The 26005-nt window shown below is 37.7% G+C and overlaps 1 protein-coding gene across 1 annotated transcript; it reads left to right on the top strand.

Moving 5' to 3' along the window:
- The first annotated feature begins 3375 nt into the window (after positions 1-3375).
- On the top strand, positions 3376-25370 carry LOC134631762 (aminopeptidase Ey-like). Its single transcript, XM_063480313.1, has 21 exons — positions 3376-3670; positions 4981-5281; positions 6110-6252; positions 6453-6589; positions 8624-8750; positions 9994-10148; positions 11241-11354; positions 11447-11590; positions 11673-11738; positions 15281-15346; positions 15540-15712; positions 15905-15981; positions 16781-16914; positions 17005-17060; positions 18438-18585; positions 18680-18771; positions 19125-19232; positions 22965-23132; positions 23221-23361; positions 24329-24410; positions 25212-25370. The coding sequence occupies exons 1-21, from the start codon at positions 3376-3378 to the stop codon at positions 25368-25370; spliced, it is 2886 nt and encodes a 961-aa protein (XP_063336383.1).
- Positions 25371-26005: the final 635 nt, after the last annotated feature.

Genomic DNA, 26005 nt, shown 5'->3' with positions numbered 1-26005 from the left:
AAGAGAATAGGACCTAAGACAGATCCTTGAGGTACCCCAGAAGGCAGAACTGACGTTTCAGACAACACATGATTGATACAGACAGTAAAGGATCTCTCAGACAGATACGACATAAACCATTTTAAAACAACACCAGTGATCCCAAACAAGTCCTTCAGCCTATTTATCATGGTGCTGTGATCAACAGTATCAAAAGCAGAGCTGAGATCCAACAGAACCAGAACGGTGTACTCTCCAGAGTCTGCTGCCATCAAAATGTCACTAGATACTTTAAGCAAAGCGGTTTCAGTGGAGTGCAATTTGCGGAAACCAGTACGAACATGCAAAGTTATAGCTTGACTCTTTAACTGTCCTGTTCATAATCACTGTGCTTTATAGCTGTGTGACAATAAAATGACACTCATAAAGTAAAAGTGTTATGAAAAACTGTTTCTCTGTTAAACTATAACTAAAGGTTCAAATATAAGACAAATCACTTGGAGACCACACACAGTGATGAAATAAAAATGTTTTACTTATTTTACTTATTAAGAAATGTATTGGAACAAAACTTACATCCATTTCTTCTGGACAGTTTTTCCTCCATAAAACTGCCGTAAAAAGAAAAAATTATCTGAATACAAATTACATAGCATTTTTTTTATATATATCTTATCCTCAGTAAAACTGAATTTCCCATGAGGAACCTATCCAAGGGATTAATAAAGTTCTATCTATCCAATGTAATCCACTGGATTATAAAACTTAATTTAGCCCTGTGACTAAATCAAGTCTTTTAGTAACTAGAGTACGAAGTTTGCTGACTTCTTGATTGCTTCAAAATTAAACATTAACAATTTGGTCCTTATGTAAAAGAGTTTGTCTTAGACAGACTACATAGACAGAAACAATTGCATTATAGTGATAACAGAACTTCAGCACTTTGCAATTATCTGTACAGACATCATGCTAACACAAAGCTCAGGTTTACATTGTTAACTGGCAATTATGAGACACTGCGATTCAGCAGTGAGAAAGCAATGTAACGAAGAGTGTAATTAATTACTTATTTAGATGAGTAATTAAATACATATAGCATTAAAAGTAATGCTGTATGTAATTGGTAACGTGTAATACATTTGTTTGTTTTGTTTTGAGTTTTTTTGAGTACTGACCCTAACACTGTTAGTTATGTAATGTAAAAACCAGTTTTGTGTCTACACATGACAGACAATTTTCCATAAAACCGATTTGAATTTGTACAGTCCTGATCAAAAGTTTAAGACCACTTGAAAAATAGCAAAAAATCATATTTTGCATGGTTGGATCTTAACAAGGTTGCAAGTAGAGCTTCAGCATGCAACAAGAAGAAATGGGAGTGAGACAAAACATTTTTGAGCATGCAATTTATTGAAAACAACGCTTAAACTGAAACAGGCTGTTTTACAGCTGATCAAAAGTCTAGGACCACATGGCTTTAAAAGGCCAAATTTTTGCAAAAATGTAGATTCATTGTCATTTTCTATCAGGTAGTCACACTGTCATGATGTTCTGATAGCAAAGGCACAAAACATTCGAACGTGGTCGGGTTGTTGAACTGCAAGCGCTTTGAGTGCTCAGACAGGGTAGAAAAGCGCTACATAAGAACCAGTCCATTTACCATAAGCAGGGTCTCTCGCATCACAGCCTATAACCATCAGACAGCATCTGAGACTGAAGGGCTTCAAAAACAAAAATCATCTTCAAAGGCCTCGTCTCCCTGAACATCACAGAACTCACGATTTGGACTTTGCAAGAGAGCACCAAACATGGGACACTGAAAGGTGAAAGAAAGTTTTATTCTCTGATGAGAAAAAAATCTAACCTTGATGGTCCTGATGATTCCAACGTTACTGGCATGGCAAGCAGATCCCACCTGAGATGTTTTCTACACGCCACAGTGGAGGGAGCACCATAATGGTATGGGGTACTTTTTCCTTCAGTGGAACAATGGAGCTTCAGGAGATACAGGGGTGTTAAACGGTGCTGCTCGAATCCCTGGAGTTCAGCCAGCAGCTGGTGGAAACACTTGCTGCAAAGAACTCAGTGAAATCCCTCACCAAGGGAATGACCCGACTCTCAGACGAAAATAAAAATAATGAAAGAAACGGTCATTGAGCTGCAGGCCAACAGTATGAGGGAAGTTTGGTATTTTCTGGAAACCAAGAGAAGGCAGAAGAGGACCCGGAAACAACAGTGAATCATTTAATCCAGACTCACGAGAAACCCCCGGAGGATGTAGTCAAAAACATTAGCTGTTCATCGTTTCATAGGTAGACAAGCTGACAGTAAAGCGTCACATCACCAGTTAGGAGCTGGAGATTTAATACATCATTACTGAAAGAACAAGATTTCATTAATTATTTCAAAAAGAAGCGGGCAATGTACTTAGATAACAATGGCCTCAATGAATACCCCGTGTATTTGTTCTAAGGGAAACAGGAAAGGTAGGAATGTGGGGCAAAATTTACTGTTCATATAAGAAAAAGAAGGGAAAAAGGCTTGTATCAGAACTAGGACAAAAAATAAATAATTGGAATTGGCCTATATTGCTTTACCACAAGAACATATAATTAACAACACCCAGGCCCTAAATTACATTCTGTTTTGTTTTCTGTTTTCTCTAAATGGGACCATAAATAACAAAATAAAATCATGCTGGACTTTAAAAGCCTTTAAACAAAGGTATGGAACTATAAATGCACTGGTTTATGAGATTCTTAGTCAAGTTAGCTAACTTTCTTGTAGTATGTAGTATGGCATAGTGTACTATGTCTGTCTTGTTATTTGTAAGTAATGCAAATGTAGTTCCAAAACAATTTTCACTGTGACTGGATGGCAGCTTTACACATTTAACCTTATTTTGCATGCCTCAGTAATATGTTCTGGGCTTTAAAATGAAGTTAGAAGTGCAGTAAAGTTATGGTGAATTATGGTAAAGTATCAATACCAACAAATAGTTCAGTTCAGTGATTTTTAGGAATTTTAACATGGATTTGACATGCTCAAAATAAAAATTAAAAAATTTCAATATGTTCTTTCTTTTCGTTAAAAGCAGGAGCAAATATCAAAATCAATTCTCATCAGAAAGGAACAGTAATATTTGAAAGTGAGGAGTGAGTGAGGAACAATCAAATGTAATCATCCTGAGGTAACTGACAGGCTTTCTTGAGTTTTATTTCTTGCAAGAAAAGTCTGCTCCTCGGTAGATGACGTAGGTATTTACAATGCTATTGTTAATGTATCACCTGTTATTGTAAATGGGAGGAGAAATGCTACCCACAGCTACATATCCAAGTTCACCTTCCACCTCTGAATTCAGTGTCTCAGTGTGGGGCTCCTGGGTAGGCAGGCAAAATGGGGAAAGGTTTCTTTATTAGTAAAACTGTTGGGATTGTGGGGATCATCGCAGGTGTGGGAGCCTTAGCCACTATCATAGCTTTGTCAGTTGTTTACTCACAGGAAAAGGGGAAAAACAATAATCACAATGAAGAACAAACAACCTCCAAACCCCCTACCACAACACCCATTCCATCCAATAAACCTTGGGACAAGTATCGGCTGCCCAAGAACCTGGTGCCAGAGACATATAATGTCACCTTATGGCCAAGACTGACTCCAGACCCAACAACTGGACTTTACATCTTCTCTGGTAAGGCTTTATGAGTACTTTTCTCTCTTTCTCTGTAACGTTCATATAATAGACCCTCTCCCCTGGTATCAGCAAGATACCAGCATTCTTCTCAGAGAGGTAGAGAAGTATGATTGTAATGCTTTTTATTAGTTTTCCAGGGGATGACTGAAAATGCATAATATAGAACAGACAATAGAATGAATAACAGTGATAACACTTTAAATGTCTTTGAAGAACATCACATCAATGAGAGTTGTTGAATCCATTCTAAGCCCAACTAACAGTTGCGCACTATATGAAACAGAAATTAAGCACAATATTATTAAGCACAAATGAAGCACATTTTAATGGTAAACTGTCTTGGAAAAACAGGTTGCAGTTAAACAACAGAGACAACAATACTTACAGTAACAGGATCATTTGAGGTGGCTTAGAATGCTATAGTGAAATATGCACACAGTCTTGACATAGTTAAAATGACAAAACCAAGTCAATGGAGGGGATATTTTACTTCTTTTAACAGCAGATTTCAACCAAAGTTCAACAGTTTCAGCCTGTAGTGGTCCAACAATGAATTGTCAGAAATTGTCAAAAATAAATGTGCTTCAAGCTGAACGTGAATCTAAATGTAGACTTGAATTAATCAGAAATAGTTTTTAAGCTACAAAACTATTTTATCTTAAATTATGCTGAGCTTTAGAAACACAAAAGACAAATACAGTTTAATACAGTTTGAAGTTAAACAAATATTAAAAACAAAATTAGTTTGGATTTATATGACACCAACACAATGCTGCCATTTTGAAATTACTGTTACTTGTGCTTTTGCAAAAATTAAAAACACATTAAAAGCTTGAGTTTGACCTTATAACTATCACACCTATGATATTAAAAACTGTTAATGAAAAAAAGTTATCATCTTTTATAAAAGTTTAGATCTGATCACTCAGGTGAGAAAATTAAATGGAACAATAATAAACAACAGAAAATGAAGAAAAATAAATACAGCATCTGAAAGTGTCTGAAACTTAAAGTCCTTTTTAGGTGTGCAGCCAATTGTTGTTGTTTTTTCAGTGTGCTGTTGGAATATTCTCTAGTGGCACAAAGGTTATGGTGTTTTTAAAGTTTTGATAGGTGGACTAAAGTGTATTAGCTATGGGTTGCTAATAGCATTACCTGATGAAACTGACTTGACATTTTTATATTTTTTGGCAACAAAATCATGGATTGGATAAACCAGTCACATATCCTAATGTGACTGCAAATAATTTGAGGGTTTCTACGTTTAAACAACTGATTAAAGTGCACATTATTTCTTATTGTTTCAGGCAATTCCGTTGTGGACTTTGAATGTGTGGAGGACACTGACCTGATTCTGATCCATTCTAATAAATTGAATTACACCAAATTTGAGAACCAGTTGGCAAGACTCATGTCAGTGAGTAGTGTTGAAGCCCCCGCAATCAAGTCCTCCTGGCTCCAAGGTGTCACACAGTACCTGGTCCTGGAGCTGGATGGTACACTGAAGAAGGGACACAAGTATCGCCTCTACACTGAATTCATTGGAGAACTAGCTGATGACCTTGGAGGCTTCTACAGGAGTGAATACATGGAGGATGGAGAGAAAAGGTAAGTGTATATAGTGTCAGCAAACCTGGAACGTATCAACATAGGTAACAATGAAAAGAGCAAAAAAGAGTATGTCTTTAATAATTACATTTTTGTTTTTTGTTTGAATCATCAAGTTAATCTCTCTCCAAACTTCAAACTCATCTAGAAGAAGTACAAAATAGTTGTCAAAATCAACAGTTACAGTTTCACAGTTATTTCAATAATGAATTGATGAATACGATCATAAATTAGTGGAAAATTCCTACAGTATATACTTTTGATATCTTTTGTTTGACAAAGTGTCTGAAAATAAAAAAACTTATTGTCTTACAAGATAACAAAAGGCATGATGTCTTTGTAATTGAGGACTTTAAAAAAGTGGGATTTGGCTAAACTAGGTCGTCTTTCTTATTATAGTAAGTTGAATTTCTTCTAAACTGGAGACATTTTTGCATAAAGGGAAGAATTACATGGATAAAAGACAGAAATATCACTTAAATCAGAATTTCTGTAGAAGTTTGAAGAACAACAAAAGTCATTTCTTATCATGCTAATGTTGATACTGAATTCACACAAATAGGATAAACCACAAAATGACATTAGTTGCTGGTTCAGAAATGAATCTAAGACAACTTTGGAGCCGTAAGGTTTTTTTTTTTTTTTGTTTTTTTGTTTGTCTAAAGCTAAGTCAGCTACTTTACTTGGTTTTTTGTTGTTGTTGGTTTTTTTTGCTTATCTAGGCTAACAAAGTTTTGGACATATAGCTATTACATCATCTAGATTTTGACAAACCTTCATCCAACCATTTTGTTTACAAATAAGGCTAATTTATCTGCTTCTTGTCAGGGTCATGGCTACCACCCAGATGCAGCCTACAGATGCTAGGAAATCTTTCCCTTGCTTTGATGAGCCAGCTATGAAAGCTTACTTCTACATTACGCTGATCCACGACCGTGGAACTACAGCCCTGTCCAATGGCAAGGAAATAGGTTAGTTTGAGAACAGAGCAGATATTTTTGTTTTAAAAATTGATGTCACTAAAATATTGAAGATGTAACACATAGTTAAACAATTAAATATGACAACAACAATAAAGTATAATAACAATTTATGTGTCTAGTCATTAATATGGTAAGAAATGGAAAGCAATCAAATAAAAATGTTACCTCTTTAATTTATTTATTTTCAGAAACAACTGAAATCAACCTTGATGGCCAGGATCTGCTTCAGACAGTTTTTGAGCAAACAGAGAAAATGTCGACTTACTTGTTGGCATTCATTGTCAGTGACTACGACTATATCGGTAACAGCATTGATGGTGTTGAGGTAATTGTTGTCCCATAGTAATTTTGGAATTCTTTAATCAAAGTGGTTTTGAATTTCCAAGAAACTTCCACACGTGAATCAGTAATTTCCACAGTTGCCTTTTCTTCCGATCAAGTAGAGCAAATATGTTATTATTAAAACAGAAAACTAATTAGTAAAAGTTGAGCTTGAGCTCATCCAACTGAAGATACTACAATTGTGCGGTGTCTGGAAGATGCCCATGAGCCATAGCTCAAGTATTACACAGTGCATACTCTTGACGTAAACTGCTGAAAAAAATTAAAGGAACACTTTAATAAAGTAAATAGCATCAAGTCAATTTAACATCTGGTCCCCAGGAGGCCCCAGAGGCTGGGCAGGCTCGGCTGAGCCCTATGCAAGGCAGGAATGAGAACCTCTGGGGGTCCGGAGTTAACTAAGACCTTAAACTTGCTCTCTGGCCATGACCCGGGCAGAGTTTATGTCTCAAAGGAGCTCTGTTTGACCGACCAACAAACAGTCCCGGAATAAACAGTCTTAGGAGTCAGCTCACTAAACTCAGACTTTGTCCCGGCAGTATTAGCTGGCTGGGACACCAAACAATCCGGACCTGATACAGAATCCCAACAAACAAAGACATGCTCAGAAATAAAATGATGAAAACCATCAACTAATAAATAGCTGGTCTCTAGCCACATACATAAAATACAATTAGACAGAACAGCGATGTCCATCTTGAGGACTGTATTCCAGTCTGTATTCCAACCTTGTAGCTTCCACAAACCAGTGCCCACACCTATGTATTTTTAATGGACTCATTCTAAGTTCATATAAGCAGAGATGGGCAGTAATCCGATTACTTTTTTCGAGTAACGAGTAAAGTAAGGGATTACTATTGCAAAAAAGGTAATTTGATTACTGTTACTTCCCGTAAGCACGCTGCGTTACTGCGTTAATAAAACCATGATTTCTTTGCGAAAGTGTCTCATGACAATGATGTAAGCGAGTGCGACGTTCGTGGCAACAGCTGCGTGCAGATCAACAATGGATAATATATCGAGTGCAGGACAGAGTATGACCGTGCAGCGTTTAAAGCGTGGAAGTACTGACCTTACTTTTTTCCGTAAAAAGTGACAAAAACATTAGCGTCCATTGTACAGTGCGTGGGAAGAAAACTTCTTTTTACAGCGAAAAAAAACCCCTAAACTTCCGAGCAAGCACCGAGTACGCTACCACGGGAATGTGAAACTCCCAGATCCTTCCACTGACCGCTACAACACACCTGCACCAGGGCAAACCTCCACCTGCCCCACTCCTGCTATACAGGTGAAAATAGAGCAACAGGACCGCTGAGTCTTTGATTTTATTTATTTTCTGCTGTGTTTTACGTGCATCTATTTGAAAGAGTGAGTGTAAACACAAAAAACTATTTTATTTTATGTGCTGGAATGTGCAGAAAATAGGTTTAAATGTTAAACAAATTTCTTCCAGTCAGAGAATGTTGCATATAATTAAATTTTTGCTTGATGCATAAAGTTAAAAGATTAAAACTAATAAAACTAGTTTCAAAAAGAGACTTTTCCATTTGATTACATTTTATGTGATGGATTATACAGAAAAAATAGAATTGGGCTGAAAGATCTATTGCTTTATTACCTATTCAGGTTGTAAATCATGTTTTTAAAAAGTAACTAAGTAACTAATTACTTTTGAAAATAAGTAATCAGTAAAGTAACAGGATTACTTTTTGGGGGAAGTAATCAGTAATTAGTTACTGATTACTTTTTTCAAGTAACTTGACCAACACTGCATATAAGTGAGTAAATAAGACATAAGTCACACTAATCAATGAATATTTGCCAGTACAACGTTATTCTTTTCTTAGAACTGCAAAAAATGATTGACTGTACCTTCGAGATCAGAGACTAGACTGTACCCTGTACTCTTTCTATAGATTTAAGCTATTTGAAATATAAGTGTATAGAATAATGTTACTTTGCAAAGTGGTCAAAAGTGCTTTTCAATTTGATTTTATTTTGTGTAATCTGGGTTTAGATCCGCATTTTTGCCCGGAAGTCCGCCATTGCAGCTGGTCAAGGACAGTATGCCCTTAACAAAACTGGACCAATCCTTAAATTCTTTGAGCAGTATTATAATGCCACGTACCCTCTACCCAAGTCTGGTAAGACCACCACACAATTAATTAGACATATACATGCCTTCACATTTACAAATGCACATGTTTTAGGTTCACTGTATCATGAATCAGTACAGCTGTCCTGATGCACCAGCATGGATTTCCTAAGTCTATGAAACATTAATCTTATATCTATTATGTAATTTAATTCGATCAAAGTCTATATTTAATAAGTAACAATACTAACATTTTAAGTACTAAGGGAATTCCTTAACTGAAGCCTTGTCATGAAGTGACTAAACCCAAATCAAAGACTGTGAGAGCAAGAAAACCTATCCTATAGTGACATTAAATGACCATAAGCAAATGCAAAATTTCATTAAAAAGATGCAAAATAATAAATGAATCAAGTTTTTATTTTTTGTTTGCTGTTTTTATGCAAATGGGACAAAATTTGGAAGAGATTATATTTCTTCCAAAAAATACCACAAAATGACAAAGCAATGAAAAAACAGGGAGGTATAGAAATGCCATACTTTTTCTTTTACCAGTTGATATGATAGACTTCAGCAGCATCAGTTTCTGTTAGTGTACAAAAAAAACAGATTCCATATCTTCTTTAAAGCAGTGCCTTATCTTTATGGCGCCCTGTTTGAAGTTCATTTTGTTTCCTAATAAATGTGCCCAATGCACCTTTCCCTGCTCACATGTGAAGTGGAGACATGTGTCTACTCAATGCACTGATCTAATCTTAGTTCTCAGATCAGTTTTTGGTCTCATGTTTATTGGCATCAGGTGTATATTTATGGCAAAATTGTAAAATATATAGTTTTATTGCCCAAGACCTTGGCTGCAGCACCTAGTCAGCTCCATTATGTTCCTATCATATGCACATCTTACAGTTGTGACTTTTTATGACATGTTATGAGAAGGTCATCTTCATTATCAATTATTAACAGGTAAAATATGATTCTTCATCTTTATATAATCTTAGCCTGTCCTATGTTGCAGGCCAAGATTTGATGTACTTGCACTTATTTTATTTTACATTTTGTTATACTTATATAAACTGATATTTCTGACACCTTTGAAACTTTTATTTACATCATTTTACTTACTTTTAATTAAGTAGGATTTTTAATCAGTGATTTTTTTTACCCATAGTGGATTAAATTGACATTGTTGCACTGTGATTGGGTAAAGGTTTTCAGTATTTCTGCTGTTTTAAACTGGTAACCTCTTTCACTTCAAGCAATTAATCAGCCACATAATCTCTGTCCTAACACAGATCAGATAGCAATCCCAGACTTTAATGCAGGGGCCATGGAAAACTGGGGTCTGATCACATACCGGGAGACAGCTCTACTGTACGATGAAGCATTCTCCTCCAACTCCAACAAGGAAAGGATCGCTACGATCATTGCTCATGAACTGGCTCACATGGTGAGTTTCAAGTCCTGGAAATAAAGTTTAAGAGGATTCTTGAGATGTTGCATATACAATACAATACAATACAACTTTAGTTGTATAGCACATTTAAAAAACCAGCAGTACACGAAAGTGCTTTACAATAAAAACAGGTAAATTAAGACATGATTAAATAAAAGACTATTAACAAAGTACCACATATGTCATTAGGTTTAGGACACTAATTATACAGCAATAAAAGGGAATATAAGAACAAAGTTACTAAGAACAGATATAGCTAAAAGATAAAGTATATAAATAAAAAATTGAACCAAATATAAAATAGGGACACTAACTAGGTGGAAAAGCTATGTTGAATAAGTGAGTTTTTAAACGGGATTTAAAAGATAAAATGGAGTCTGACGCACAGATAGCGATGGGAAGGTTGTTCTACAGATTAGGTGCAACCAGGGCAAAAGCACGGTCACCCCTAGATTTAAGTCTAGATCTAGGCTGAGCCAAGAGTAATTGGGCTGAAGACCTGAGGCTTGCCCAGGGACATATAGACTAAGAAGATCGACAAGATAATGAGGGGCTAAATTATTTATAATTTTAAAGGTGAGCAACAATATTTAAAATTAAATGCGATATTTTATGGGTAACCAATGCAAATCAATAAGAACAGGGGTGATAGAGGCATGCTTTCTAGTGCCAGTCACGAGGCGAGCCGCAGCATTTTGGACGAGCTGTAGTCTATGAATATATAGGCAATAATTAAGTTTTAAGTGCTTTCAAAAACATTCATCTCAACTCTCAGGTCCTAGAAAGCAATTTCAGATATAGTTCCAAGTAACTGTTAACTGGATATATATTATATAGTTGGTATTCTGGATATTCTTATATAGTCCTTTTCTACTCTACCTAAGCACATACAGCTCAGCTTATTCACCCTTTCACACCCATTCATATGTCATAGCAAAGGGTTGAAGTCCCAGAAAATAACTTCAAGTTTAGTCTTAAGTGAATAAAAAACATCAAAAAACAAATTCTTTTCACTTCTTTGTAAACTAGTTCAAATGCTCAAGTCAATTCTCACATTTTATTTTTCTCTGAACTGTGGTCCTCTAGTGGTTTGGTAATCTGGTGACACTCAGATGGTGGAATGACTTGTGGCTGAATGAAGGCTTTGCATCCTATGTTGAGTACTTGGGAGCAAATAGTGCTGAACCTGACTGGAATGTGGTAAGAAGTTCATTAACACTAAATTGTCTTGAATATAAGTGTTGGTGCTCGACAAAGTTGTTAAGTATACAGTCTCATTTGTTTCATAACAGGGTGATCTCATCGTGCTCGGTGACATTCATAGGGTTTTTGCTATTGATGCCCTGGCTTCTTCTCACCCTCTGTCATCTAAAGAAGAAGATATCCAGAGGCCAGCACAGATTAGTGAGCTGTTTGATGCTATTTCATACAGCAAGGTAACGCCCACATAGACTCTCTAAACCACGAAAACAAAAAGCAAAAAAGAAAAAACTTAACAGTGTGTTTTCTCCTCATCAGGGAGCATCTGTCCTCAGGATGTTGTCAGATTTCCTGACTGAAGATGTCTTCCAGCTGGGACTGAGGGTAAGGACCACAATATAACAGAACACAATGTGCTACTATGATGGTGAGTCAACCAGCCAGTCATCCTTGCAGAGGTTTTTGCTGTAATGGCTCAGTCACACATGCAACAACAGGACAGTATCTACATTGTTTTAAAAACGTACCAGAAGAAGACTAAAAGAACTGCACGCTGCATTTGCCTCAGTTAAGGTCAGTGTTCATGGTTCAACAAGAAGGAGTAAATAAACAGCATATCAACAGTTCAACATCTTGCAGAAGACCGCTGTATGCAGAAGGTGATCACCAGCTCAGTCATGCTGGTTACCACGATTGTTGCAAAAGCACAAAACTACTCACTCAAATAATTATTTAAACTTTCACTGCAATAGCTTTTCAGCATAAGTGTGTTTAGGTTTTTCCATTACCAGATTATATTAAATAGTGTAGCATCAAAGTGTATTTGCAGATTTCATTTGTCACTGCTTCAGCCACAGCCAGCATTCATATCCTTGCATCAACCTGGCATAGGTTAACACCCATCTTCAGTCCTCCCTTGCCCAGTTTCTGCACATAACAAGCAAGATGCTAGTCAAGATGCTTCCTCTGAGAGAGTATATAACCATAGTTTCTTTAACCATAGTTTCCATAATTCATCTTATCTACATAAGGTTTAGTAGGTTTTTCACTATGATTTAGGAATACTGTGTGTCCAAAATGGGTAACAACTTAATGGTATGTGGTAAGCGGTCACATGTCTGCCAAACCTCTATAAAGGTTTTGTTTTTTAAGATAAGATAAGATGAGATATCCTTAGTCCCACGTGTGGGAAATTTGTTTTGTTACAGCAGTGGACAGTGCAAAGTTGCATAGAAAAATTAGAGAAAAACACTGGAATAAGATATCAGTAAGATACTGTACACAACAGAATAGAATAGAATAAAATACTATATACAATCGAATAAAATAGAATAAAATAGAAAACAAATGCTATATACAATTGAGTATAATACAGCGATGCCAGAAAAGAGTAATGCACTTAGTGTTATTGCTACTGCACATGTGTGGATTGTTGTGGAGTCTGACAGCAGTGGGGAGGAAAGACCTGCGAAATGTGTCCGTCCCACATAATGGGTGCCGCAGCCTGCCACTGAAGGAACTGCTCAGTGCTGTCAGGGTCTCCTGCATGGGGTGGGAGATGTTGTCCAACAAGGATGACAGCTTAGCCACCATTCTCCTGTCACTCACCACCTCCTCTGGGTCCAGAGAGCATCCTAGAACAGAGCTGGCCCTTCTGATCAGCCTGTTCAGTCTCTTTCTGTCCCCAGCAGAACACACCATAAAAGATGGCTGAGGCCACCACAGAGTCATAGAAGGTCTTCAGGAGTGGGCCCTTCACCCCAAAAGACCTGAGACTCCGCAGCAGGTACAGCCTGCTCTGCCCTTTCCTGTGGAGGGCGTCTGAATTATGAATCCAGTCCAGTTTACTGTTCAGATGAACACCAAGGTGCCTGTAGCTATCCACAGTCTCAGTGTCCATACCTTGAATGTTCAGTGGTTGCAGTGGAGGATGTTTGTGCCTGCGGAAGTCTACCACCAGCTCCTTGGTTTTACTAGTGTTGATCTGGAGGTAGTTCAGCTGGCATCAGTCCACAAAGTCTTGGGTCAGTTCTCTGTACTCCTTGTCGTCCCCATTAGTGATGAGGCAGAGTCGTCAGAGAACTTCTGCAGGAAGCACTGGGTGGAGTTGTGGGAGAAGTCTGCAGTGTAGATGGTGAAGAGGAACGGAGCCAGAACCGTTCCCTGTGGGGCCCCCGTACTGCAGACGACCCTGTCCGACACACAGCCCTGAGTTCTCATGTACTGTGGTCGGTCAGTGAGGTAGTCCAGAATCCAGGTAGTGAGGTGATGGACCACTCCTGAGTTCTCCAGCTTGTCCTTCAGGACCGAGGGAAGAATGGTGTTAAAGTCACTGGAGAAATCAAAGAACATGATTCTCACAGTGCTTCCAGCGGTCTCCAGGTGAGAAAGGGAACGATGCACGAGGTGAATGACGGCATCATCCGCTCCAATGCCAGGCTGGTAGGCAAACTGAAGTGGATCCAGTGATGAGCTCACCAGGCGCCAAAGCTGAGTCAGGACCAGCCGCTCCAGGGTCTTCATCAGGTGGGATGTCAGAGCCACCGGCTTATAGCTGTTGAGGTCCTTGGGGCGTGAAGTCTTTGGCACTGGTACGACACAGGAGGTTTTCCAGAGCTGTGGGACTCTCCCCAGCCTCAGGCTCAGGTTGAAGAGGTGCTCCATCACCCCACACAGTTGGTCCGCGCAGGACCTGACGACCCTCGAGCTGATGCCATCTGGACCTGCAGCTTTCCTGGCTTTAATCCTCCTCAGTTCCCTCCTAACCTAGGTGGTTGAGAGAGACAGGCTGGAGCCTTGTGTTGAGTGTGTATTGGATGCTGTTGTTGGGGGTGGGGAGAAGTGAGCAGGGTGAGTAGAGGAGGTGTGAAACATCTGAGGTGTCAGAAGCAGCAGCAGTGGGGGTGGGTGAGCCTGCAGCCAATGTTGGAGACTGCCTCATGGATGAATCAAATCTGTTAAAGAAATTATTCAGTTTGTGCAGCCACATGTGGAGTTGTATTTTTTAAGCCCACCTACTCCCCATCTCCACCTCACAGACGCTCCAACTTTCCAAACCAACTTTATTTATAGAGCACTTTAAAAACAACATGGTTGACCAAAATGCTTTCCAGTAAAAAGCAGTGAAAAAAGTTTAAAAACTTACATTAAACAGACAAAGAAAATTAAATAACAATAAAATTAATAAATAAATGAAAAAAATGATAAAAATGAATCAGTAAATGTTAAAACATGAATAAAACAGATAATAAAATATACAATTAAAAAAAATTAACAAATTAAAGAAGATTAAAAGTGACCAAAAACTGACTAAAACTGACCACAAGCCGACTTTGGTACTACTCCTAAAATGCCTTGGAGAAAAAGGGGTGTTTTTAAAAGTGATTTGAAAATTTCAAGCATTTGGGCCAGCCTAATATGGAGGGGCAACTTATGGACACTTCAGTAATAGTCCGATCCAAGCACCAGTCTTCATCTTCACCACCTCCAGCGTGTCGACTCTGGGGGCCCTGTCCTAAATCCTATCACCGCTGGGTTTCCATTCTGGCTTGATGGGTCATCAGAGTCTAGTCACCAAATACATGAATTTTTATATCTCAGTAAATCATGTTTAATTCTTCCAAGCAATCTCTCCTTATTGAATGCTTTTATATAGTCTTAAACAACCCATTCATACACCAGTTATCTTTCTCAAATTACAAATTACAATTTGTCCAATGATGAGGGAGAAATATAAATAAACTAAGAAATCATATCCTGTCATCTGTGAAAAGGATATCCCTTTCAGTGAAAAAACTTGGAGGACATTGTAGCAAAATGTTGAACACTTGTACAAGTTTTTTGAAAGTTTTGCCAACACAGTAATTCCTGATTTATCCAAAGCAGTATGTCTGACATATCTCTCTGTTTCCTGTTTTTTTCTGCAGTCCTATCTGAGTGAATTTAGCTTTGGGAATGCGGTCTACACAGACCTTTGGAATCATCTGCAAAAGGCATGTTATCATCTCTCTGCTCTTTTTATTTGAATATTTAGTTTAAGATCTAATTTTTTTTTCTAGTGCTTTCGAAACATCAGAGAGGATCAGCTGTATACATATATTCATACACACACACACACACACACACGTGTGTGTGTGTTTAAAAAATGTATTTACTTTTTTCTTGTTTTTTTTTTTACCTTCACAGGCTGCTGATTCTAGCGAGTTAGAGCTTCCTGATACTCTCGATAACATAATGAACACCTGGGTGCTGCAGATGGGCTTTCCTGTGGTTACTATTAACACTGGGACTGGAAGTGTTTCCCAGCAGCACTTCCTTCTGGATCCAGAAGCTGTAGTCACCACTCCATCCCCCTTCAAGTATTTGCACTGCCTTTTTTATCTTTTCCTCCTAATATATCAAGTAAAGACCATATTCTTATGCAGTTCTTCAATTTTTATTATTTTTTTATTTATTAAATGGCAAACAGGTTACAGGCTGTTTTTAGTTAATGAAAAGCAAAATAAAGAAAAAGAAACTGCATAAATAATGTTTCAAATGTTCTGCCGTAGTTATCAATGGATCATTCCAATCAAATGGATGATGACTGGAATTATGCAGAATCCACTGTGGCTAACATCCAAATCAGGTAGATAATCCATTCCCAGCTTAAGACTGCACATCATTTTCAAAATGTGGTGGTCCTCTGCAGTCCACCAACCTTTTAATCTTTCAATTATCACACAAGCATTTTCTAAGTATTTTTTCATCTTTGTGTTTTCACTGATTTATTTTGAACTTCTAACAATTTGCTTGTTGGCCAAAACTGGGCTATATAACTGGACAGTTGTCCAAAGCACAGCACCACTCTGTACTTTAATTGAGTAGTTTGTTTTTCTTTTTACTTTTACTCCCTTCATTTTAAGGTAGTCACACTCTATAATGTAGGCCTAAGAAAATCAAGATTTCTTTTTATTTTCCTTCTTTTTCTTCTGATTCAAGCTGAGGACTATTAGAATTAAAAATTAGACTAAAGTTTGTATTTCCGTTGTCTAATATTATTTTATTATTACATTAATACAGCACAAGACTCAGTTAGCTTTTCACAAAAATAGCTGGTAGAAACAAAAAGCCTCCAAAAAGCTGATTTTTACTTTCTTACGTTGAGCAAATTTCAAAGCCTGTACTTGTTTTTACTTTTACTTGAATAAAGAAGTTGAATCAGTACTTCAACTTTTACTGGAATATTTTTTAACACTGGTATCTGTACTTCTACTTAACTGCAGAATGGCTGTCCTTTTACCACCATTGGCTCTTGCAGGATCTTAAGAGAACTGTGGATAATGAATACCTGCAACCCTCAATAAACTGAGGCAACTTTTTAAAAAAAGCTTACATTTATTTTATTCTTGTGCACCAACTTTGAGTTCTATTTCTTCACTTTCTAGAAACATCTGAAGCTATGAAAGCAACACGAGATCAGTGGGTGCTAGCCAATGTCAACATGGTTGGTTACTACAGGGTCAACTACGATGATGGCAACTGGGCAAAACTCTTAGATGTTCTGCAGAGTAATCATCAGGTAAGACAGAGGAGCCCAACACACAGTGATTATCAGTGATTATCAGTGATTGTAAACATGTTTCTTGATGTTTCCTGATGTTTCTTTAAGCTCATTCCACGGATCAACAGAGCTCAGATATTGGATGACGCCTTCAATCTGGCCAGGTAAGTTTGCAAGTGTTGTCTCACATGTACATGATAACTGTTATGATTACGAGATGTACACTACTGTGAAAAACTATTTACTTCCATTCCAGCTTTGTGACTTCATGATCATTAAATCGTGAATCAACTGCGATATTTTGATTAAATACATTATTATTATAAGTTCAATTTCACTAGCTACATCAGGCCTGATTATTAACAGACATGTTTAAACGATATATCAATTAAACAGATGTCAGATGTCATTTGCATCTGACTTTGTTACTCTAGAAAGAGTTACAAAACCATTTCTAAGGCTTTGGGACTCCAGTGAATCACTGGGAGAGCCATTACCTGCAAATGGAGAAGACATGGATAATTGTCTTTTCTAAAGGGAATGTTTGATATATATGAGGGTCACTTCCCTCAGTGCTTCACCATGGGGACCACTGTTGCTTTCGCCTTCCACATTCTCTCAGCCCTCGCTATTTCTTGAGCTTCTCGTGTTCCTTTTTCCTGATGTTGCTATCATTTAGAATAGCTACATCTATCACTACAGCCATTTCTGCTTGTGTCTGATTAGTTAGCCATCACCAGGCTCTAAATAGAGTAGAGCAGGTCATCTAGTAATAGGAGGGTTGGTGGTTTGATCCCTTGCCAGTCTGCATGCCAAATATTCTTGGGAAAGGTACTAACCCCAAGTTGCTCTCCACTGCATTCATTAGAGTATGAGTGTGTGTGAATATTAGATGGAAAGCACCTACATAGAAAAGGCATAGAAAAAAGTGCTTTGTGAATGAGTTAAGTTGCTTAAAGTGCTTTGAGTGCTGAGGTAGAGTGTGAAACCACTTTATAAGAACCAGTCCATTTACCATTTTGTTTATTTCAGCTTTTTTATATCGGGATCAATATGACCTCAGTATGGCTTAATTATCTACAATAATATAATATTAAAAAATAATATTTTCTTGAAATTATTGAATTGAATACCAGAATCAGATGGTAACAAGCTGTTATGTAATTGTACTTTGGATAAAATCTGCAAGTTGCATCAAACAATAAAATTTGTGTTTTATTTTTAAAAAGTATGCACATTTTTATAATTGTAATAATAATTGTAATCTATTTTTCATATAGTGACATTAAAGTGGTAACAGTGATACTATGAGAAGAATTAAGCCTTACTATTATTCTTATTTTGATATTATGAATTCTCTTGGGGTACCCAGGGATCCCAGTCAGTTGTCCATGTATTTTAAATATGTTGGTAGGCTGTGGGCTGTGGGCTTACCTATCAGATATTAATTAATAGTACTTGTGGTAATATCTTAAAATTATGAAAATGGAAAACATAAACATGAAGTATCTGATTAATTTTTACTATATTCTACCTCTTAGAGCCAAAATCATTTCTACAGTGCGGGCGCTTGAAACCACCAAGTACCTGAATAATGAGAGAGATTACATTCCATGGAAGGCAGCCCTTAACAACCTGGACTTTTTCTACCTCATGTTTGACCGCAGCGAAGTTTATGGCCCCATGCAGGTGAACTTCTTCCAACGACATATATATATATACAAAAGAAACAAAACACAAATAAGTTGTCACATTTTCTGAGTTCTGTCTTTGTTGCTTTCAGGAATATCTCGGGAAAAAAGTTTCCCCTCTATTTGAATACTACAAGCAAATGACAGACAACTGGAGCAAAGTTCCCGATGGACACATGGACCAGTGAGTGAAAACACATTTTAAGTTTCAACATAAAGCTGACATCTGTCTAAACTGTATTCATAAATCAGATAGATAGGTTAGACTTTTTCAATAAAAAAATAATTTATGTTGTGAATAATTGTGGAAGTTGTTCTTTTCTGGACCCAGGATACAGTTTTTAAATGAATTATTCAAAATGTGTAATTCTACAAATTCAGTTCAGCACACATGATAGCTGGAACTTAGAAACTCTGCTACTCAGCTTACATGATGTTGAACTCCAAAATATCCGTATTCATTATGCCTTTGCTCTCCCCAGTTTTTCTCTAAATGGTCTTGTTAATACTTCTGTTTTCTATTTGTCTATCCTGCAGGTATAATCAGGTGAATGCAATTAGCCTGGCTTGCAGGACAGGGTTGGAGGAATGCCAAAACCTGGTCATGACATGGTTTCAAGAGTGGATGGATACTGACAGCAACAGGTGTGTGTCCATGTCAATTTTGTAGCCTAGAAGATTTCTTAGGGTTTGCAAACCATTATATATATATATATGTGTGTGTGTGTGTGTGTGTGTGTGTGTGTGTGTGTGTGTGTGTGTGTGTGTGTGTGTGTGTGTGTGTGTAAAAAATACACTGCTCATAAAAATTAATGGAGTGCTTTATAATCAGAGTATATCATGAAATCAGTTTAATGTCTGGGATATTGATCTGATTTGCTGTGATTCCCAGCACAGTCAGAGGTTCATGGAGGTGATTCCAGAATACTGGCAGTTACTCAAGGAGAGCTGGACAGTGCCGTAGAAGGTCTCTGCTCAGTTATGCATGGCGGAATAGAATGAGCGCTGCCAAAGTCCTTCAAAATGACCTCCAGCAGGCCACTGATGTAAATATCTGAGCAAACAATCAGAAACAGACTTCAAGAGAGCGGGCCATGTGCCCACTGCCTAACATCATAGAGCCTGATTAGCATTTGCCATAGAAGATCAGAATTGGAACGTCCACCACTTTTACATTCATTTTTACATAATTTGCACGGAAGTAGCTCTAAGTAATCTGGGCGCTACAGCTTTAAGCAGCTGCACGCGCTCCATTCTTATTGAATGCAGAACAGCTGATTGTTCTGTAAATAGTTTGAAATGGTTATAAAAAAGGGGTAAAAGGTAAATGGCTGCAAATAACTTTGTTGTTTGCAAAACTTGTGCGTATGATTTTAAAATTGTCAATTTATATTTGTATTTAAAGTTATGAAATATGATTCATTAAACATGTTTGTGGTTGTTACAGTAAAAAATATAACTTTTTCTACTCGGAATTTATGTTTTTTGTCTGATTTTAGATCAATTGTGTTAATACAGTATGTCAAAATGAAAACTTAACTGTAAATTCAGACACGTGAGGTTGTGCTAAAAAGAACGATACCAAACAAGGCAAAGTAAATAGTTTTTAAAGGTGTAATGTAGAGGAAACATCAAAAGTAGTTAAAAATGGTCAGTTATACCCTGGACCCCAGAGGGTTAAACTTTTTTTTTTAAAGTAACGCAATAGTTACTTTTCAAGTAATTAATTACTTTTAGAATCTTGTAACTCAGTTACTAACTCAGTTACATTTTTGAAGAACTAGTAACTATAATTAGTTACTTTTTCAAAGTAACTTGCCCAACACTGGACACAATAAAGGACCCACGCACACAGCATTCCACGCTGAGGGAAGTTTTATTCAATATTCTTTGGTACTTTTTAGTGTGCAGCTTTCCAGCTTCCCTCCTCTCCCCACCACACCATACACAGCTCTCCCATCAGGTCCCAGTGTCCTACTCACATAGGTGAGGCATGATTAGACCATGGTCATCAGCTGTCCTCATCAATCTTCCCTGACACCACACCCTGAACCCACTTTTCCACACTTCACCTCCCGCTCAGCCACAAATCAAACATACTGACATAGGGCGGGAAGCCATCTGTCCTAGCCTACCCCTCCACTTGACCATCTGAGCCACAACCGTCTGCTCCCCTGACTTATGGACCCCCTTGCACTTAAAAGGCTAGAGAGCCAGATACCACTGAGTGATCCAGGCTTTGACATCCTTCATGCAATGGAGTCACTGAAGAGGTACCCATTGGTACCCCAAATGCTGTACCTTGCTCCAGACTTCTTCGGGTTGGCCTTGTGCCCTGCCTGCCTCAGGGACTCCAGGACCACAGCCAACACTGCACATGCTGGTGTCACTGTGTATAATCACATCATCCAGGTAGAAAGCATCATATGCAGCAGCAGAGCACCAGGAGGTCGTCAACCCAGGGAAAGGGGTAGGGTGTTGCAATGCAAGCAACATGGAAGGTGGGAATGGTTGAATTTGGCACCTCAACTCATCTCTTTCCCTATCCAGGCTCATCAGAGAAACAGTTCCAGCTTCGCGCCATACTTTTAGGAGATTGAGGTGATATACCAATATGGGTCCTCCCCTGTCATAGTCAACGTCACCCACTCCATGTTTGACCATAAAGGGGCCTTGGCACTTGGCAAGTAACCTTGAGCTAGAAGAAGGGAGCAATACAAGCACTTTACCTTGAGATGAGTCTAGCCCCTCTGTTGTACCGGGACTAATGACATTCCTGGGCCTGGAGCAAACTCTCTTGTGTTTCTTCCCCAATGTGTATAGCTTTGCTCTCAGGTCTAGAACATAATGAATTTCATTTTTAGCTCGGCTTGGACCTTGCTCCCAGTTTTCTTTAATAAGGGCCAACACACCCACACAGGTTCCTGACAAACAGTTACTTAAAGGGAGAAAATCTCCCACTACAAACAAAATAGGGTCTAACCAGTGATCTCAACTGGGTTCATCCTCATGAATAGAAGTCTTATTCAGCCACTCTGCCAGCCTGTCAGTCTCACGGTGGGAGAACCTGGTCTGAATAGATTTAATAGCAGTAAATGGTACAGTTCTTTTAGTGTGTGAGACCTGAACAAAGTGTCAGTCAGTAAACTGATGGGATCCATCCCAATGCACTCAAATGGCACCTCTATTTAAGGTGGGCACTAGTGGGCACAAGGGCTCTTTTGAAATAGCAGCTAACACTCCAGGTAGGATGCACACCATTTGCACACATCCACCCAGATGCCAGGCCAATAATATCAGGCCATGATTCACTCCAGAGTTTTATCATATCCCATATGCTCTGCCATGGGGTTATGATGAGCCACCTGGAAAACAATTTCTTGGTGGCTTTTTGGCACCAACAACTGGATGTGTTCCTCTTTTGTGTGAGTGTCAACCTATCTTTCATCAATACAAAATGCAGACAGATAAGTGCTGCATTAGGGTGCACCATGTGAAGATCACTTTCTATCACTTGGTCAAAGGCTGAGTGTAGAGTTTTGTCACGAGACTGCTCCAGTGGGAAATCTCCCGTGGAGTGAATTACTGGAGCCGTTGGGGTCTCACAGTGGCTGCAACCTGGGCCCCTGGAGAGGAGGCTCAGTTCATGGAGCTGGTGGTATAGGGGCTACCACAATCTTTGGAGAGAGAGCAGAGAAAAGCACAGACAAGCTGGCCAGCTGGTGCCAGCAGACCCAGTCTGAGGTCTCTGCAGGGATCCCCGCTATGAACATTCACCTTGAGCACATATTAAAAACATAAAGTCAGGATTATGAGATGTACACTCGTACAACATACAGTCATACATGTCGTATCAGTATACTGGGAGGTACTGGGCTGAAATCCTTGGTCCAGCTGTCAGAGTCTACAGTGGTGCTGTGAGTCCTGGGTTCCTCCTGGTGGACAACAATGCCCGGCCTTAAATGGCGAGAGTATGTATGCAGGAAGTACCAGGAGGATCAAGGAATCGATACCCATGATTAGGCCTCACGTTTTCCTGACATAAATCCAATAGATCAGGGGATGCGCTTGTTAATAATCTGAAGAAGCACATGTAGAAGCACATGAATAAGGTCATGTGGTGACTTTGGAAGTCTCCACACTTTAATCCCATAGAAAATCTTGGGAGGGAGTTGAAGTTTCAAGTTCTGAAGCAGCAGCCAATAATATCACTTAAAATGAAACAATAAAAATTTGAGACAGTTCATTTCCTTTTCCTTTAATTAAGCAACCTTACAAATTCGGCAGGGGGATCAAATAATTATTCCCCTATAGTATAAAGTAATACTCTGTATAATCTATGGTGTACTGAAGTCTAACAATATGCTCTTTTTCTAGGATCCACCCTAACCTGCGCTCCAATGTGTACTGCAATGCTATTGCAGCAGGTGGCGAGAAAGAATGGAATTTTGCTTGGTCACAGTTTAAGAATGCCAGTACTGCTATTGAATCTGATAAACTTCGCTATGCTATGTCCTGCGCCAAACAACCTTGGATACTCAACAGGTACATTCATTGCTTTATAAATAAATATGCCACGATATGTAACTTAAAGTTACTATCTAGCACACATATTTACTCTGTGACTGTTCAGGTACCTGGAATACACTCTGGATCCAAACATGATCCGAAAACAGGATGCCACCGCCACCATTATCAACATTGCCAGTAATGTGGTTGGTCAGTCTCTGGCATGGGACTTTGTCAGGGCTCGATGGTCATACATCTTCAGTCAGTGAGTACAACATAAAACTCTAAAAAGGCACCAGAATTTCAGTTTAGGAAGTATAGTTTTTAATATGAAACAAGAATTACAGTTTATCTTCAAAGTGACAGTTTAAAAAAAGGTTTCAACACATATGGCGTGTTATGTGTCATATCTATGTGAGCCAAAGAACAGTTACAGCATAATCCATAACATAATCTTTGTATGATTGGACCCATAACTGATGCAACCATCAGTTGTGGATCCACTGTGGTTAGTGCACAGTGTGTCATGCTGGTGTGGGACTGATGATGCTTTTGTTTTCCATGTGATTCCAAGTTTTGGATTTAAAGCAGAGCCTGAACTGACTAGGAGACATTAGGAGAAACATCATCAGATATTATATTAAAGTTGCTAAAAATGAAAAAAGGGAAAGCAAATAATTTATTTCTCTCATAAACAAAGAAGGAGTAACATGTCTCATACTTCAGCTTGTATGGCTTCATAAGAGCCATTACCCTAAGCCATTAGCCATTAACCACTTTTAGGTTGATGAAAAAGTAATAAACAATTATCTTCAAAAAGAAGAGATAACTGACTTTGATGTTCAGCAAGATTTTTATAAATAATTTCAGATAAATAGATGTCATCCCCCAAAATGTTTTCATTATTACGGTTTTTATTACGGTTTTCTTGAATTTCTTGTCTTTCTTCTCTTCTTTTCTTTTCTCATAAATAGCTTGTACATGTTACAGTTTGGATAGAACTGCACTTTTAAATGATCAGAGTATTTAAAAAAATATCATCTATAGTATACTCATTAAATATATGTATACATTTTTAATGAATTATATGTAATTTATGAAAGCAGGTAGAAGTTCAGTAATGTCACAGATAATAATCACATTCTTAATGAAAGAGAAGACCATTCTTAAGTGACCTGGACATTAATTTCTGCTAACTGACGTTTGCCTTTGACTGTGCTTCCCTCTCTCAGGTATGGTGGTGGCTCATTTTCGTTCTCCAACCTCATAAATGGCGTCACCAAACGTTTCTCCACTGAATTTGAGCTTCAGCAGGTTAGACATTTCTTTGAAATTACTTTTCCACAATGTGGTTTGCCTTTTGTTCTTTTAAATGTAGATAATTTAAGTGTTATCAAATCTCAAGTCATCCTCTGGTCTCAAAGCAAATTTCAAATATTGATTTCAAGCCTTCCTGACTTTATAAGATGTTAATTTGATTTGAGCTGAAGTGAACTAATGAGTCTGACAGAACAGGCATTTAACTGCTAGGTGATAGTGTTCTCATTACCAGTATTTAAACCTAAAGACAGTGGTTTGGTTCTCATGGCCCTCCATAGCATCAAAGCACAGTGGTCTCCCATTGCTCCAGTATTCATAAGCACAATCATTTTCCCATCTTCTGAAAACACTTTTAACATAAACAGTATTAACATATACACAATACACAAAAAGCTGAATATGATTTATCTCAAATGTCCAAAGAAAGAATCATAAGTCCAGAACAAAACTCAAAAATACTTGGTCTGAGACTCAGGACTATGACAACTTTAACATCAACATGCAAGCATTCAGTTTTGTGCCATAACAAAGCTGCAATATTTGGTCAGTTTATAAAAAGTTGCAGTGACTGTGTGCAAGAAGAACATTCATCCAACAACAATAACAAAAGGTTTGTGTGTTTGTAGCATTTTATGAATGACAAACAACATGTCTCATTAATAAAATGTTGGGGAAAAAAAACATAATTTTAATATAAAAAAAAAAGAGATGAGTGATATGAAAAAAGCCATGTATTTTCAGTATATGTATTTGTTTAAAACTACTCACTGATTTACATTGTGTCCATTGCATCAGCTGAAGCAGTTCAAGGCCGACAATTCCGATGTTGGTTTTGGCTCTGGGACCTTAGCACTGGATCAATCCATTGAGAGAACCATCGCTAACATTAAATGGGTTGACGAGAACAAGAAGAATGTTCTGGACTGGTTCACAACTGGAGCTAACGCCCAATGAAGAAGCTATTTTTACTTTTTCATCACTCATTTAAAAATGAAAACAGAGGTTCAATTGACCTGAAAATTTTTATATTACATAATCACGTGTGGAACAAAATCAGTTTACCAAACTTTTGCTAAGCTTCACTTTGATTAAGGTTGAACTAGAAAAAATAGATACTTTAAATATTAGGATAAATTAAATTGATACATTAAATGCTTAGAAGGTACTTACATCAATTATCGTTGAGGTTTTATACTTTCTAGAATCATTAGTTTACATGGTCACAAAAGCCTTAAGTTTGTGTCAGCGTCTACTGTTTCTGTTTTTTATATATTTAATACCAGGATTCTCCAAAACTTTATTCTTTTCTTTTTCTTCTTACTTTGGGATGTAAAACTTTCAAGAATAAATGTTTAAAAATGTTTAAATGTTTAAAAATTATAAGCCCTATCTGTTTTGTTCTTCATATTTATCTGAACAGTCTCAAACAAAAATTTGACAAAAGATAAAAATTCACGAGTTTTGACATTAAATGGAGTTACTCTGTGCAATACAGGTGCAACTGTACTCTGCTTCAGCACTGAAACTGCTTTTTTACTTTTTGCTTTCTACTTCTATTGCTTTATATTTTAGATGCAAATATTATTAAA

The sequence above is a fragment of the Pelmatolapia mariae genome, linkage group LG7, assembly GCF_036321145.2.
Source record: "Pelmatolapia mariae isolate MD_Pm_ZW linkage group LG7, Pm_UMD_F_2, whole genome shotgun sequence".
Classification (NCBI taxonomy): domain Eukaryota; kingdom Metazoa; phylum Chordata; class Actinopteri; order Cichliformes; family Cichlidae; genus Pelmatolapia; species Pelmatolapia mariae.
The sequence above is the reverse complement of the archived record's forward strand: the minus strand, read 5'-3'. Positions and strand labels throughout refer to the sequence as shown.

Excerpts from the sequence above, each read along its gene's own strand:
- LOC134631762 (XM_063480313.1), top strand. The coding sequence starts at position 3,376 with ATGGGGAAAGGTTTCTTTATTAGTAAAACTGTTGGGATTGTGGGGATC. Across the intron at positions 10,149-11,240 it reads CTCATGAACTGGCTCACATG|TGGTTTGGTAATCTGGTGAC; the intron begins GTGAGTTTCAAG and ends GTGGTCCTCTAG. Across the intron at positions 15,982-16,780 it reads GTGGCTAACATCCAAATCAG|AAACATCTGAAGCTATGAAA; the intron begins GTAGATAATCCA and ends TTCACTTTCTAG.